The sequence below is a fragment of the Chiloscyllium punctatum genome, chromosome 40 (assembly GCF_047496795.1).
Source record: "Chiloscyllium punctatum isolate Juve2018m chromosome 40, sChiPun1.3, whole genome shotgun sequence".
Lineage (NCBI taxonomy): Eukaryota > Metazoa > Chordata > Chondrichthyes > Orectolobiformes > Hemiscylliidae > Chiloscyllium > Chiloscyllium punctatum.
In genome coordinates this window covers 15,710,108-15,726,193 of record NC_092778.1, presented here as the reverse complement: position 1 = coordinate 15,726,193, position 16,086 = coordinate 15,710,108, and the positions used below count along the sequence as shown (strand labels likewise).

The following is a 16,086-nucleotide window of genomic DNA, read 5'->3' as shown; positions in this document are numbered from 1 at the left end:
TTCCTTTCCACTCTATATGCCACATGATCTTATACACTGCTATCAAGTCTCCACTCAATCTTTTGCAGCAAGGAAAACAGCTGAAACCCTCCAGCCCTGACAGCATCTTGGTAAACTTTTTTTGCTTAACTCCCATGTAATCACTTCCTTGTAATGTGATCGTGATATGTAGATGCTGGCTTTGGACTGGGGTGGACAAAGTCAGAAGTCATATGACACCAGATTATAGTCCAACAGGTTTATTTAAAATCACAAGCTTTCAGAGTGATGCTGCTTCATGTGAGATGGAGGGAGCTTGCAGGCACAGAATATAGTATCTGCTGATGTTATTCCAGCCATTTGGTTTGTCTCCAGCACCATCTTATTTGTGATCGTTTGTAATTATCTCTCTGTCTTAATTAATCCATTCATAGGTCATCCCTTCCCTTGCTATTCAGCTGTTGACACTTCACTCCTATCGTTTGACACTTGATCACCTGCAAAGACTCGTTATTCAGCCTGTCAATACTCCACTCACACTATTTGTACTTATCAGTTGACACATTTAATTACCTGGAACTATCCTGCCATTACCTTTCCACCTATATATTCTTCACCTGTGCACCTCCATTTCGCCTGATGAAGGACCAGTGCTCTGAAAACTTGTGATTTTAAATAAACATATTGGACTATAACCTGGTGTCATGTGACTTCTGATTGTATAATGCAGAACTGCATGTAGTACTCTAGTTGTGGTCTAATCAGCTTTTTGTACAGTTCCTGCATAATCTCCTTGCTCTTGTTTTCTGTACCTCAGCTAATAAAGATAAGTATCCTTCTTAACTAACATAGTTAACTGGCTTGCTTACTTCAGGGGACTCTGTATGTATATCAAGGTTCTGCTGATCTGCAGTACTTTTCAGGGTCCAAACATTGATAGTGTAATCTCTTGCCATGTTAGCCCTTCCCGAGTGCATTAGAACATGCTTTGCTGGGTTGAATTCCATTTGCCACTGTTCCACTGAGCTGGCTAGTCTGATGAGATCTTCATGCATTTTAGGCCCTCCCCCGCCCACCCCATTTACCACCTAACTAATTTTTGTATCACCTGTGAACATCTTGATCAGTAACAATAAACAATGTTGAAGAAATTCAGCTCTACCAACTGAAGTATGGTTGGAATGATGGACTTTCACTTCCTTATCCATGTTCTCTCACAACGGACTAAAGACACTGTATTCCAACAAGGTGGCCCAGCCTAGAATCCAGATAGAAAAATAAAAAGCCAATATTGCTAAACTGCTGTGAGCCCATCCTTTCTTATTTATACACCTACTGTTTCTCAGACACCCCATCAGCCTCGATTCTTAATTATTTATACAATTAGTACTTAAACAGGATCTATTCAGAGTTGGATCTTGATTTATTAATGATTTTTCTTTAAATTTTGGAGTGTTTTCGCAATCTCTTGAAGTTTTCAAAATATATCTTCTCCTCAATAAAAACTGGAACATAATCTCTATATTTGAAGAAACATATCAAATTAGCTCACCTAGAGTTCACTGTCATTGTGAATGTAAGCATTCCTTTTTCCATTTATGATGTGGAGGTGCCCGGTATTGAACTGGGGTGGGCAAAGTTAAACATCTCACAACACCAGGTTATAGTCCAACAGGTTTATTTGAAATTACAAGCTTCCAGAGCGTTGCTCCTTCGTCAGGTTACTTGTGGGGTACCTGTAGGCCAAGACAAGTAGTTACATGAAGGCCAGACCAAGCCATCACTTTCCCCCTTTATTAAACCTCTCTTTACTAAAGTTGTACCAAATCATTAGAGTCAAAAATTTTAAAACAGCAATATGAAGAAATTGCTGCTGTACATTTGATGGTGTACAATAAAATGACTAACTGCTCATGTTTTGCTTCAGGTATCAGCTGTAATTTTACTGGGTTGCACAATTACCTCTAAGTCTCAAGGTTATGTTTTAAAGCTTCATTCCAGTTGTCTGAATAGGCACACCTGCAATAAGACTAAAGCAAGCTGGACTGCTGTAGGCTCCAGCTTCTCAGACGTGATATTAGCTCCTCAAGTGGATTTAACATATCTCGTAGCATTATTTGAAGTGGAATGGGAGACTCCTGGCCATTTTGTATTGAACAGATACTGAAACAGATTATATTGTCGCTTTGCTTGCAATATGATTGTAAATTTGTTGCTTCATTCTTTCCCTTATCTCTAGGTGGCACTGTTGAGTGGCCCTCCAGGTCTGGGGAAAACAACACTAGCTCATGTCATTGCAACACATGCAGGGTACAATGTTGTGGAAATGAATGCAAGGTAAGCGCATGAAATTTAACATACTACTCAGGAAATCACCTGCAAACCCAACACATAAATTTGTTGAGGAAGCTCTTACTTCAGTCACTTCTCATCAAATTGCAAATGTGGTGTTCAGCAAACTGCTGCAAATTCATTATGAATTAAATTTATAATTACTATATTAAGTTTTCTATTGCATGTAAAAGGAAATGAGGGTTGTCTTGCACGTCGACAGTTATCTATTTCCAATATCTTTCATTTCTAGCCTGTTTCTGGTGACTTCTAATGCATTTCAAGAGGATGATTACTGTAGTTGTGCTGTAGTCATGGAAATTTTGTTTTGCAAGTGAAGCATAATGCATTAGTTTGAATTCCTCAGTTACTTGTCATGCCTTATGTAGGAAAAATAGCAAAAGAAATTAGAGCTACTGAATCACCATGGCGTAGAAAGACACTGTTTGGCCTGTCAGGTCCAAGTCAAAGAATGAGTGTGTTTTTTTTTTAAGCTGTTTGCTGCAGCTCAGTGGGTGCCAACATTATTTTGAATCAGCAAGTCGTGGGTAAGAGGCCTACTCAGGACATCAGGCCCATCGCCTCAGTAGCCACTGCTGTGCAATATAAAGGGAACTCTGCATTGTTGGAGTTGCAGGTGAAAAGTTAAAGCAAAGCCACCTCCGTTCCCTAAGGTGGGTTTAAAGATCCTTTGGTTTATTTCAATGAACAGCAGGAGATGTTCTCCTGTTGTGAGTCAGATTGTGCAGGGATGTTTGTGCTTATGACTGGAGGGGAGAAGAAGTCAGTCTGGTGGGAAAGGGAGGCACTGGGAGGGAAGAGCCAGAAAATGGTGAGTGGTGTATCAAATAGGTAGCTGTGTATGTTCAAATGTGGTGTAATGCTGTTCAACTCCTATTTAGTGATGATCGCAGCCCTGAAATCTTCAAGATCAGGATTGAAAATGCCACCCAGATGAAATCTGTGCTCGGAGCCAACGAGAAACCAAATTGCCTGATCATTGATGAGATTGATGGTGCTCCCAGTGTGAGTCTATGTTCTGAATAAAATCACATAGTTAAAAAAGCTGGGAGAGTTTTTAGCATCTGTGATGAATGCCACAGAGAAATGATATAAATATAAATCAGGAGTCACACCCTCAATTAAAAGATTGACTGGCAGGATAAGAACCTCACCTTTATCTTTCTTAAATCATTTATCTTGTTGAGCATGGACTAGGTTTTTATCAGGACAGTTCCAACACTTGAGCCCAATACCATGGATGAATGTAAGCTCCCAATTTGACATCCCTTATCTACAGGCACTAGTTCCCCAAAATAGTCCAGCTTTGCAGTATTTATTCGTCTCTTCCCTGCAGGTATTGAAGTCACTTCAACATGAAAAAAATAGTCAAGTGACAGTGCTGTGAGATGCCACTTGTTCTTCTGTGGGAGAGGCAAATACCTTCCTTGGGCAATTAATTATTTGCAAAAACCTACAAATGCTGTAAATCTAAAGCAACAATGATATGAAAAGAGGAGGGTCATTACTCCTTCAGATAAAACTGAAAGGTAAACATGCCTTTTTAGTTGAATCAGGATGAAAGGGATAATAACACCAACTAGTCTAATCAGGAAGACGCAGTAATGGATTGAAAAACATTTCAGTCTGCTGAAAAAATGTTAGTGTAAAATATCAACTCTGGAAAAGCAGAAACATTTTGAAAACACATGGAAAAAAACCCCATTAACCTGAGCTCAGATGAAGCTGTTGCCCATTTCCTGACTTTCACCAGGTCTCATTGGCCCAAAGCACTGCACATCAGCCATTTACCTTTCATCTTGTATGAAACTAATAAATGCACTTGCCGTAACTTCCTAGGGAGATTGATTAGCGACAAACCATTTCAGGGTTGACTTCAAATCAAAAATGTAGACTCCTCATTTAAATAGAATAGTAAGTAAAACACTGCTCCATATCTAATTGTGTTGAGAGCAAAATATTTATGCAATTTTTTTTATTGGAATGCAACCTCCCTTTTATAGTCTGCCTCAGGATTTTGCTGGCTTGCATGGTTCTGATGAATTTTAAAATGCAATGCTTGTGTTCAAATTCCTTCACAGCCTTAGCCCTACTTAACTTGTAACCATCTTCAGATCCACAGGTCCCCCAAATTCTGGTTTCTTGACATATCCTATACTACTTCACTCCAGCACTGGTGGCTATATCTTGACTACTTTGGCCCTAAGCTTTGAAATTCCCGACCTCTGAGCCAGGAAGCACAGGTTCAAGTCCCACCTGCTCCAATGGTGTGTAATGACATCACTGAGCAGGTTGATTAGAACAAAAAATATGAAATTCCCTTTCCAAGCTTCCACCCCTCCCTCTGTCTCCATTTTTAAGATACTGTTTAACACCTGCCTCTCTGTTAAATCCCATATCTTGAGGTTCACAACCCAGCCTCCACCTTTTCCCTGAAGAGCTACCTTTGGGTGACTTCACAGTGTCAAAGCTCTTTAGTTTCATTCAAATTAGAATTGTAAAAAGATACATGCAAAGAAGGTAGCCATTTAGCCTATCGTGCCTTGGTTATCTCTTCGAAAGACTGATCCAATATATTCCAGAGCCTAATAAACTTTCCACCTCAATGAATGAAGCGTCTGTATTGTTTATCTCCTTGCCCCTCTTTCTCTATCTCGGTTGTCTTTATCTCAATCTCTCCCCTACCCCTCATTTTCAGGCTGCAATAAATACTCTCATGAGCATCGTCAATCGTAAAGATGTAAAGGAAGATGAGACAGCAGCAGGTGGCGGAAAGAAGAGGAGGAAAAAAGATGGTGGAATTTTACAAAGGCCCATAATCTGCATCTGTAATGATCAGTTAGTATTTCTATTAATAATTGAATTACTGAATACTGCTTCCTGAAATCATTTAACCAAAAGACTAAAATGAGAACTAGCAAACATTTCATTTTATGGCAAATCTTGCTATCAAACATTTGATTTAAAGGGGGCCATTATATAGGGAATTGAGAGGGAGTGGGATCGTGGTGGGGAGTGTGCACCTTTGGGTTGGTGTATGGCCATGCCATAGGTGAAATCAGTGTGTAGCATGTCTACTTAGCTGTGTATCTATGAATACGGTACCTCTGTCAGTCCAATTGTAGTTGAGAGCAGGACTTGTTATTGTTTCCTACACACGTTCCCAATGTGCTTCCACCTTCGTACCATAAGAGAGTGAGTGACGGTCTTGCTTGATTCTACACTTGGAAGCTCTCCAGCCTGATTCCCCAGCTATGCTGTCAGCTAATCTCACCTGAGAATAACAGTAAAATTGATTTCCACGCGACATCAGGGTGAATAAGAGTTCAAGTTTGCCAAAGTTCTTACTCCTGTGACCCCACCTATACATTCAGGATAAGTTCAAGCTTATTGAGATGCCCTTCTAGCTAATTAACTTGCTGTCACCAATCGTACACAGTGAGTAGCCGATAGATGAAATAAGGAAAGGCAACTGGTGCTCTGAACCTAGACCACAGGAGTCAGCTTGTCTCAACCAGAATGTTTCAGATTCAAATCCCACTCTGGCACATGTGCACAAAAACTAATCTTCAATCACAAGTACTGACAGAATAATTAATTGTCAAAGGACCTAAACCAAGGCCTCCCTTTATCCTTTTGTTAAAGATCGTATAGCATAATTTTGAAGAACTGGAAAGGTTACCCATGTTACCTGACCAATATTTGTCCCTCAATCAATAACACAAGCATGATCAGTATTGCATTGTCTGTGGGAGCTTACTACATAAGAATTGATTGTCTTGTTTTTTTTTAACACAGTGCACACAGCAATTGGCCTTCAATAATAATTTAAAGGTGCTATATAAGTTCAAACCTTCCATTTATTTTAAGATTAATACACAATGCAGTTCTTCATGGTTTTACGATAAAATTTTGCATTATACAATTTGCAGTTTATCTATAAAATTGGAATGTAGTTCTCATTAATTCACTCTGTTGACAGGTATGTACCATCACTGAGACAACTAAAGCAACAAGCCTTCACATTAATCTTCCCTCCAACCTTGCCATCCCGGCTTGTTCAAAGACTTCATGAGGTTAGTATAAAGGGTAAGATTAAGCCAGTGTGCCAGGGTAATTTGATAGATACCAGACATTTGTTAATAATGAGTAAAAAAATGATGAGTGATGCATCAGTTATAAATGTTTTGTTTAATCTTCTAAATGTTTGGAGTGAGGAGGTTTGCAGAGCTTTGATCTTTCTGTTGTTTAAAAGTATAAAATGCAGTGAATAGGAATCTCAATCTGTCTTTATTATTGACTATATCAGCACAACTATATATTGTGGTTTGATGTTTATGGTTAGATCCCATCAATTGGCAGCATGAAACTTAGCGAACTGTAGTCCCAATGCAGATAACACAGGCCATCCCAAGTATAACCTAGATCCTTGATTAAATTTTTGTCTTTGGTTTCCTGGCTAATAACAAAGATGAGAAGTTTAAAAGCCAACAGAGAATGCTGAAAATACTTCACAGATACTGCCAGACCTACTGAAGTACTTCCAATAGTTTGCTTTTATTTCTGTCATGAATATCATTGTTTTCTTACCTGGTAAAGGAGCTGTTGATTGGGAAGATCTCTGCTAGGAGGAGGAGGGATCTTTTAGATTAGATTAGATTCCCTGCAGTGTGGAAACAGGCCCTCGGCCCAGCAAGTCCACACCGACCCTCCAAAGAGTAACCCACCCAATCCCGTTTCCCTCTGACTAATGCACCTAACAATGGGCAATTTAGCATGGCCAATTTACCTGTCCTGCACATCTTTGGACTGTGGGAGGAAACCGGAGCACCCGAAGGAAACCCACACAGACACGGGGAGAATGTGCAAACTCCACACAGACAGTCGTGGAGCTGGAATCGAACCTGGAACCCTGGTGCTGTGAGGCAGCAGTTCTAACCACAGAGCCACTGTGCCACCCATAGTGGGGAAAGATTGTGGACTGGGGGCTAAAATTCATAAAGTTGTGGGAAATATTTGAGGTTTACTTGAGCTTTTTGTATCATCAGTATTGTTTGCTGCCTCCAACATGCTTTCCTTTATTGGTCAGAGTATTGAGTACAGGAGTTGGGAGGTCATGTTGCAGCTATACAGGAGATTGGTTAGGCCACTGTTTGAATATTGTGTGCAGTTCTGGTTTCCTTCCTATTGGAAAGATGTTCTGAAACTTGAAAGGGTTCAGAAAAGGTTTACAAGGATGTTGCCAGGGTTGGAAGATTTGAGCTAGAGGGAAAGGCTGAACAGGCTGGGGCTGTTTTCCCTGGAGCGTCGGAGGCTGAGGGGTGACCTTGTAGAGGTTTACAAAATTATGAGGGGCATGAATAGGATAAATCGGCAAAGTATTTTCCCTGGGATCAGGGAGTCCAGAACTAGAGGGCATAGGTTTAGGGTGAGAGGAGAAAGATATAAAAGAGACCTACAGGACAACTTTTTCACGCAGAGGGTGGTACGTGTATGGAATGAGCTGCCAGAGGAAGTGGTGGAGGCTGGTGCAACTGCAACATTTAAGAGGCATTTGGATGGGTATATGAATAGGAAGGGTTTGGAGGGATATGGGCTGGGTGCTGGCAGGTGGGACTAGATTGGGTTGGGATATCTGGACGGGTTGGACCGAAGGGTCTGTTTCCATGCTGTACATCTCTATGACTCTAAGTGTATCTAAAATAAGTCAAAACAAGTCTGGTTGGGAGAGTAGGTCATGCACTGGCCTTTGTGCTCAAAGTCTTTTGTTCAAATCCAGCTCAAATTGACGAGGTGAAATAGAGTGCCTGCTGATGATAATCCTCCTGTGCCTGAGATACATGACAGTGTAGAAAGAGATTTTCTTTTGTAACCAACCATCCAATGCCTGGTCTAGATGCTGGCATAAGGTACCTGAAATGAGGCAAGTCTCCTGTTGCCTGATGATAACTTCTCTTGGCTGGATCTGTGCATGCACACTCACACAGGAAAGATAACTGAGCACAATTAGGGGGAACAAATAATGTCAAGTCACTTCATTGTTTTCAGGTGGCATGTTTTTTTTCCTTCTGAATGAGGAACTTCTAGAAAAGGGGGGAATGAACTGAATCTACAGGAGCTTTGCGCTTACTTCTGACTGTTACATTTATTTCCTTTGTGTTCAACCTTCCTGGACAATAGGAGTAGGTCAGACTGGCAGCAGTGGGTCTGCATCCTCTTTCACATCACTTCTGTTTTGTTTTCATTTTCGTTGATTCCTGTGGATATGGACAAAGATGTAAAGGTTATGCATGTGTGTGGGGTCTGTATGTATGTGTGTGAAATTTTTGATTTTACGATGGAGGTTCAGTTTACATTTAAGAATAACTATATTTCTTTTTATTCTCTTCCTGTATGCTCACTTAGATCACCATTCAAACAGGGATGAAGGCAGACATGGGTATTCTTATGAGTTTATGTGAAAAAGCAGAGAATGATATCCGTTCCTGTGTGAACACTCTACAGGTAAGTTGATCAACTGACCTTTCATTGTACATTAGAATTATACATCAATTTTAGGGAAGTGATTCAGTTCATTTAATTGTTCACTGTTTGAATAGTCTGACAGTGTGCTCTGGTTAAATGTTACCACTGCTATTAATGCTCATTAAGTTGTAACTTTTACTGTTTTGGACTCATGCTGAGTGAGGCCCTGAGGGAACAAAAAGCCAGCTTTAAAATGAAGCATGTTTCCTTAATTGTCAGTTCAGCTAACAATGGCAAGCTGCTGAAAATAGGCCCATGACCTGGACTTGAAAGCATAAGACTGCTGCTTCTTTCTTTAGTATGTGTCTGTGTACAAGAACATACAAAAGCATTTGCTTATGCACATATGTGCCTTCTTGTATCTGTTTATAAGTATAAAATATGAGTGAGGTCAAGTTGGATTGATTGTTCCACTGATAAATATTGTCCAGGTTTTTGGAGAAGTTTCCAGGGGTTTATGGAGATCATGTGTAGCACAAGACAGGGGTTCTTGACCTTTTTTGCTTCTGAAGTTCCCTTACCATCTTTAAAAATTCTACAATCTACTGTAAGTAAGCTGCAACATTTTCTTTTAAGAATGCCTTCGGCCATGTAGTTAACAACTGGCACACAAACACAAAAATAATTTGCATCTATAATGTGTGCCGAACCTTCAGGCTCACATCTCAATATTAAAAGTTTTCATGAGCAGCACACTACAAGTAATACATCTGGAACCAGAATTTGGGAGCCTAAGATCCTGGTGGTGATCACATTGAGCAGTTTGATCAGCTGCATGTGCTATACTCAGCTATAAACAAGTTACAGTCCACTGGCTGAAGAGTGAAAGGTGAAGTTAGTTAAACATTCATTGATATTCTAGTTACTTCTCCATTCACTATTCCACAGGCTGCTTACCAAGCTCCATTGCTGTGCTTTGATTGGGGTCAGCATGGCCTGTGAGGTGAAGAACCTGCTGTTTGCCACTGCAGTTGGATATGGGGGAGAAGACTGTACTTGAGTCTCCCTACTCCGATATCACTGTGTCCAACCTGCAACAGTGTGCTGATTTCAAATCATTATTTTGGAAGTAGGCTAAAAAAAGAAATGTATAGCCTATTTCAAGTCCTCATTCTGAACTAAATGGGGCACCACTGACATCACTAGTGAGCAGTCTCAAGTTCTTATTGTTCATCCTATTCTCTGAATGGGGTTTTAAATTTTTTTTTCTTAATTTGCTGATTCTTGGTGGGGGGGGAGGTGACAGCCTCCAGTTAACTTGTCCCTATGTATTGGGTGCAAGTTTGGCTGTATCACGGTGCCTTCTAGCTGCAACACTCTGTTAAATAGCAATCGTTGGCCATTTGAGAGGTCCCACAGGCCTTTGATGGAAAGGGGAAGTAAAAGTTATCTTTTAATAAGGATATGCTGGTCCTTTTAATGTGTGCCACCTCTATGAACTATCGTGCCTGACTACCGATGCAAGTACTCAGATGTTTACTTCTTCCTACAAGTGTTCTGATTTTGTGTTTTCCCTCTCCAGAGTTTCATTGGTTCATAGCTAGGCTTCAGAGTCTTCTGAGAATCTTATTCCTACCCTTTGGAGTGTCCCTGCTATAGACCTGTAATCCAAATCTCTTTCCCCTTCCTTCCGAGTCTGTTCCTTTCCAAAGTTTTATTTTCTCTTGACTCCTTCCAAGCTCTGATCCACCTTTTGTAGTCTTCTCACTTGTGTCTCTTTGGCTCTGTTTTAATTTCAGCTCCTGACTATGGAAATTTATCCCCAACTGTCACTAGGCTTTACCTTGTGCTTTAAGTCGATACTACATAGTAGTATCGACTTAAAGCACAAGGTAAAGCCTAGTGACAGTTGGGGATAAATTTCCATAGTCAGGAGCTGAAATTAAAACAGAGCCAAAGAGACACAAGTGAGAAGACTACAAAAGGTGGATCAGAGCTTGGAAGGAGTCAAGAGAAAATAAAACTTTGGAAAGGAACAGACTCGGAAGGAAGGGGAAAGAGATTTGGATTACAGGTCTATAGCAGGGACACTCCAAAGGGTAGGAATAAGATTCTCAGAAGACTCTGAAGCCTAGCTATGAACCAATGAAACTCTGGAGAGGGAAAACACAAAATCAGAACACTTGTAGGAAGAAGTAAACATCTGAGTACTTGCATCGGTAGTCAGGCACGATAGTTCATAGAGGTGGCACACATTAAAAGGACCAGCATATCCTTATTGAGGTGCTAGTCTGGTGTATTTCAGGCTGTGGGTGTTTGTATGTAGACTGCTGCTGAAGCTATTTGCTCATTACATGAACATAGGAACAGGAGTAGGCCATTCAGCCCCTCGAACTATTCAATAAGATCATGGTTAATCTGTGGCCTAAATCCACATACCTGCTGCCGTCCTACATCCCTTATACCACTCCTTATTCAAAATATGCTATCTCAGATTTAAACTTAACAATTGAATTAGCATCAGCTGCTGTTTGAAGGAGAGAGTTCCAAACCTCCACTACTCTTTCTACGTGGAAGTGCTTTCTACCATGTCTCCTGAATGGCCTGGCCCTATTTCTTCAAATATGTGCCCGTTTCTGTAACTTTCAACCATCAGAATAGTTTATCTTTATCTCCCCTGTCTGTGACCTGAAAACCTCAGTTAGATCGCCCTTCACCTTCTAAATTCCTGAGAACAAAGGTCTAATTTGTTCAATGTCTCCTTAAACTTAACCCTGTATGTCCAGGTATCATCCCTGCAAACCTGTGCTGAACTCCCTCCAGGGCCAAAATCTTCATTACGAGGTGTGGTGCCTGGATCTGCACACAGTACTCAAGTGGGGTTATCATGCATCCCTACAGTGTGGAAACAGGCCATTTGACCCAACAAGTCCATACCGACCATCCAAAGAGTAACCCACCCACACCCATTACTATGGACAAATAGCATGGCCAATTCACCTAACCTGCACATCTTTGGATTGTAGGAGGAAACCAGAGCACATGGAGGAAACCCACACAGATACAGGGAGAATGTCCCAACCAATTCTCCTCCACAGATGTACTTTAACTGGTGTGTATTCCTCTGCTTTCCCTTTGTCACCCTTATTAAAAAGTGGAGTGACATGAGCAAACTTTCAGTCTAGAGGTACAACACCTGAACTCAAGGAACCCTGAAAGATTGTGATTAGGGCATTGGCAATGTGTTCTTCTACCTACCTGTACACCAGTGGATAAAAAACATCAGCTTCTGGCAATATGTCACTCTTCAGTTCCATTAATTTATTCATTGATGATTCACTTAAGCTAGTTTTATTTAGATCCCGAAGTAAGGTTCTTCAGTTTCTTGTGCATTGTATCAACCCCTTACTTACATATATAAACATAATAGGTTATCAAATACAGCTCCCTCAAACCTGTCCTTCACATGCTCACTCTAGACTGGTGTTTTCTTTCAAACCAATGTCAGGGCCAAGTCATCAATTGTATCATTGTTCTTTACATAAATCTTGTCACATTAATGTTCACCTTCAGTAACAATATGGTGTTAGAAGCTCTTAAGTAGGGGGAGGAAGTATTTTCTATTGATCTTTGCCCATCAAATTAATATTTCAAAAGGCATACTGTAAGTGCTGTGCATACATCCTGCTATTGAGCATCCAGAAGCCAACGTCAGGCACTTTGGGGAAAATATTGTCTGTGATTCAGAGTGGTCAATCTATAAATTATCGGACAGAACAGGATAATGAAGAAGATACTGAAGATTTTTGGCCACTGTGTGGCTCTGGGATTTGGGTCGCTGTACCTGAATTCCAACCACCACCACCAAACATAACTAATCCATCCCAAGGCATTTTAAGTTGGATTTTATTTTCAGTGCATAGCCATCAAATTGTCTGAGAATTGTGAAAACAATACTATTGCAGTGTGTTTGACAGATGGTGCTAAGGTGTTTTACAGGTATACTCTCAAGAACTAATAATTAGAACAGTTTCCCAGAAGCTTGATCATAGAGACGAAGTTTACAAAGCATCTTTAAAGAGGAAAAGTGTGTATGGCATCGATCAGGAGACTGCAACCTGGAGTGCCAGAGCTGCATTTTGGCTCTTTAGCATTTTATTTGCAATTCCCAATCTATCCCCTTAGGCTTATATTAATAAGAAAAAAAAACCCTAAAAACATCAGTCAAAGGAAGAGCTGTGTCTTTAATGTGGGGATAAAATGCTAATCATTTCGATGCACTTCACAAATGATTATTTTAACTAAAAAGATCTTATGCTCTTAAAAAACACTCATTCAAGTGGTGTTAGCTGCAAAATGACCATAGATAGCTTTGAATCAAGGAATAGGTTGTATTGTTGAGACCATTTTTGTTTCTAATATAGCTCTGGTGATGTTTTGTAACTGGTATTAAAAGCTTTCGTTTTAAGTTCCAGAATTACCAGCTCAAAAAGTAGTTTTAATTCTGTGATTCTTGAATTAAAATTTGTTTTCAAGATTTTATTGGCAGTGTTAATATTTAAAAAGCAGAGGATAATTTAGAGTCGGGACTGTTTTATTATCAGTTTTTTGTTCTATTGCTATCTAAATTCAGTATATATAATGTATTGACATTATGCATGCTAACAGAGACACTTGGCAAGTTGCCAAGTGTTTGGTTTGAAAATGCTGAATTTTCATCTAGCAGCTCTCACAGGTTTTTATTTTGTTTAGTCTTTTTTTTAAGAAGGCTCTTCAAGTTTTTTTTAAAAAATGCTTGAACACCCTCTGGGCCAAGCAACTAGGTGTACGGCAGACAGTTCTGGAATAACATAAATGAGCAAGTATGAAAGACCAGAATTGGAAAAACACAGATTTCCCACAGGTTTGTTGGCTTTGGGAATTCACAGAGAAGTGGAGAGGCAAGGATTGGACAGGGATTTGAAATCTAGGATGACAATTTTAAAATCTAGGCATTGCTGCACCACAGGGACCAATGAATGTCAATAAGGACATGAAGCACATTTTCCTATATTTAGACTTTTTTAATGCTGCATAGGTACTTTGCTCTCAGAAACAATTGGTAATGGGACAGCTTTTTCCTTACTGCTATCTGTACATAGAGGTTATAATTTGTCTTGGAAGACAGCATACTTTTCATTCTGAAAATTAGCTCTGTGGCGCAAAGCAAAATAGAAATATTTTGTAGTTTGTGATCTACAGCCTGTTTGATTCCCACCTAAGACTGAAATTTATTTTCTTAATTGCATTGATGAAATAATTTGAGTGTTACACAGATTAATTGAGTTCTAACTCTGATTTAGCTCTAAATCATTGGTGTCTGTAGGTCGAAAGAGGAATTTGGGCCTAGCTTGTCAGTTCAGCATTAATCCCAATGTCCCATTATTGTCTTGTAGCTTCTTTTGTTTTAATATTCATCCAGTTTTCCAGCATTCCAAGCTCAGCAAATCTCAAGATAATGGAGTTGCTCTTAACCTCTCCTTACTTGTGTAGCAATTTCAAATTGTTGACTACCTCATCAATGATTTTGGAACAAATTAAAGCAGTCTGTCCTATGTATTTTGTTAATTGTTTTTCAGAATTTTGAGAATCCGTGTTCAATTGCCTCAGATTCTCTGCTACATTTAATTCATTTTATTATCTTAAAGTTTCTCATCATAGCTAGAGTTCCATATTCCTAAAGTTATGCTGGTGAGTTTACAGGTTGTACGGATTTTCCACATTTATACTGGGATGTGCACCATTACTATGGCCTACTATGATACTTAGTTTTGCACTTTTTCTTTGTGAACCACAAAGTGTCATGTTGCATTGAATCAATGCAAAGCATACCTAAGTGTGGTAACCACACTTTGACAAAACACATTAGTCATTTTGAAAAACAACAACCTACTAACAAATGAGTTAATGGTGTGATGTGTGTTGGTTGAATAAGTATTGGCAAAGCATATCTTTGGTCTCCTTAATTGTGTTACCATTTGTCAGATCTTGAGAGTTGGGTGCCCCATTTCCTATGTTACGCAAATACTTAATTATCTACAAAGAATGTGGGATGCCCTTTGGATGTTGAAGGCATAATGGACTTCCAAAGTCTGTCTTTTAATTAGTGCAGTGAAATCTTCATTTTCTCAACTAAATCTTTGCAGTCTTCACATCTGTAGAATTTCTCTGTAACATTGAAATCTCTGACCCGGTTGTATTCTGTCAATGTTTGAATTGCATTTTTAGTTCCTCCATGGAAGAGGGAAATTGAATCTAAGCATGAGAATGATTCAGACCGCAAACGTAGGCCTCAAGGACGTAAACAAGAGCCTGTTCTCCATCTGGCAAGAGATCTTCCAACTCCCAAAGATTCAAAGGTACTGAAGATGCATTTGCCATCGACCACCATTTGCATTATCGCTACAGACTGCTGCTACTAAATCTGTTGTGGCAATGCAATCATTATGTTAGCAATGAATGTAATCTTGACATTCTGCTTTTAGAAAGCGAATTGGCCAGGGTTGCAGTTTGCCATATGAATTACGGAGCAGTGATGACCAAAAGGCCTTGGATGGCATTATGAAGACCGCACTGAATACAGCAGCTCACAGATTCAATCATATTCTTCATCTCTCCACTTCGTCAGGAGATCACGAAAAGATTACTCAGGTCAATAACTTTTCAGCAATCAATGACATTTATTGTTGAGTTCTAAATTATCAGGGCTCAAAATGCACTAGTAGATGAATCCCTAAATGAAATCCCCGAATTCATCATGTAAATCCACTCGAGAATGTTCAGTCCAAGAAAAGGTAACACCATTAATTAGAATCATGAGCTACTCCTCAAATCATAGGCTAGTTCTCTGCTGGGCTTGCTGCTAATAGTTTTGCTGGTGAATTTGTCAGAACACTGGAGAGAAGCAGACTGGAGGTGTGAAGTGAGTGGTAGCAGTCAGCAGGATCAGGAAGCGAGACTGCAGGATAGAGGAGTAAGCTTGAGGAGCAAGGTCAGTGAAGCCAGGGTGAGAGATACAGGAGCAATACTGAGGGTCAAGACTGTGAAATCGAGAGAGAGGGGAGCTGAAAAAAGAGTGGGGAATGAGAGCTTGCAATTGGCAGGGGTTTGGGGTCTGCAAAGGGGAGAGAAGGGTTTACTAAATAGAGAAAACGGTTTTAAACTTCTCAATAAATGAGTATTCGCTTAATTAGGAAAAGGAAAACTGAGGTAATGTAGTTCTTGTAAATTAATGTAGATTTAAAGCTGCAG

The 16,086-nt window shown here is 39.8% G+C and overlaps 1 protein-coding gene across 2 annotated transcripts in view; it reads left to right on the top strand.

Moving 5' to 3' along the window:
* The window catches only part of chtf18 (CTF18, chromosome transmission fidelity factor 18 homolog (S. cerevisiae)), a 110,875-nt gene that overhangs the window by 30,095 nt on the left and 64,694 nt on the right, over positions 1-16,086 (top strand). For both annotated transcript variants that reach the window (XM_072559368.1, XM_072559367.1), the window contains exons 9-15: positions 2,219-2,316; positions 3,213-3,336; positions 5,030-5,169; positions 6,314-6,407; positions 8,737-8,835; positions 15,064-15,194; positions 15,321-15,486. In XM_072559368.1, coding sequence (XP_072415469.1) covers positions 2,219-2,316; positions 3,213-3,336; positions 5,030-5,169; positions 6,314-6,407; positions 8,737-8,835; positions 15,064-15,194; positions 15,321-15,486 — 852 coding nt within the window. The remainder of the gene's footprint in view (positions 1-2,218; positions 2,317-3,212; positions 3,337-5,029; positions 5,170-6,313; positions 6,408-8,736; positions 8,836-15,063; positions 15,195-15,320; positions 15,487-16,086) is intronic.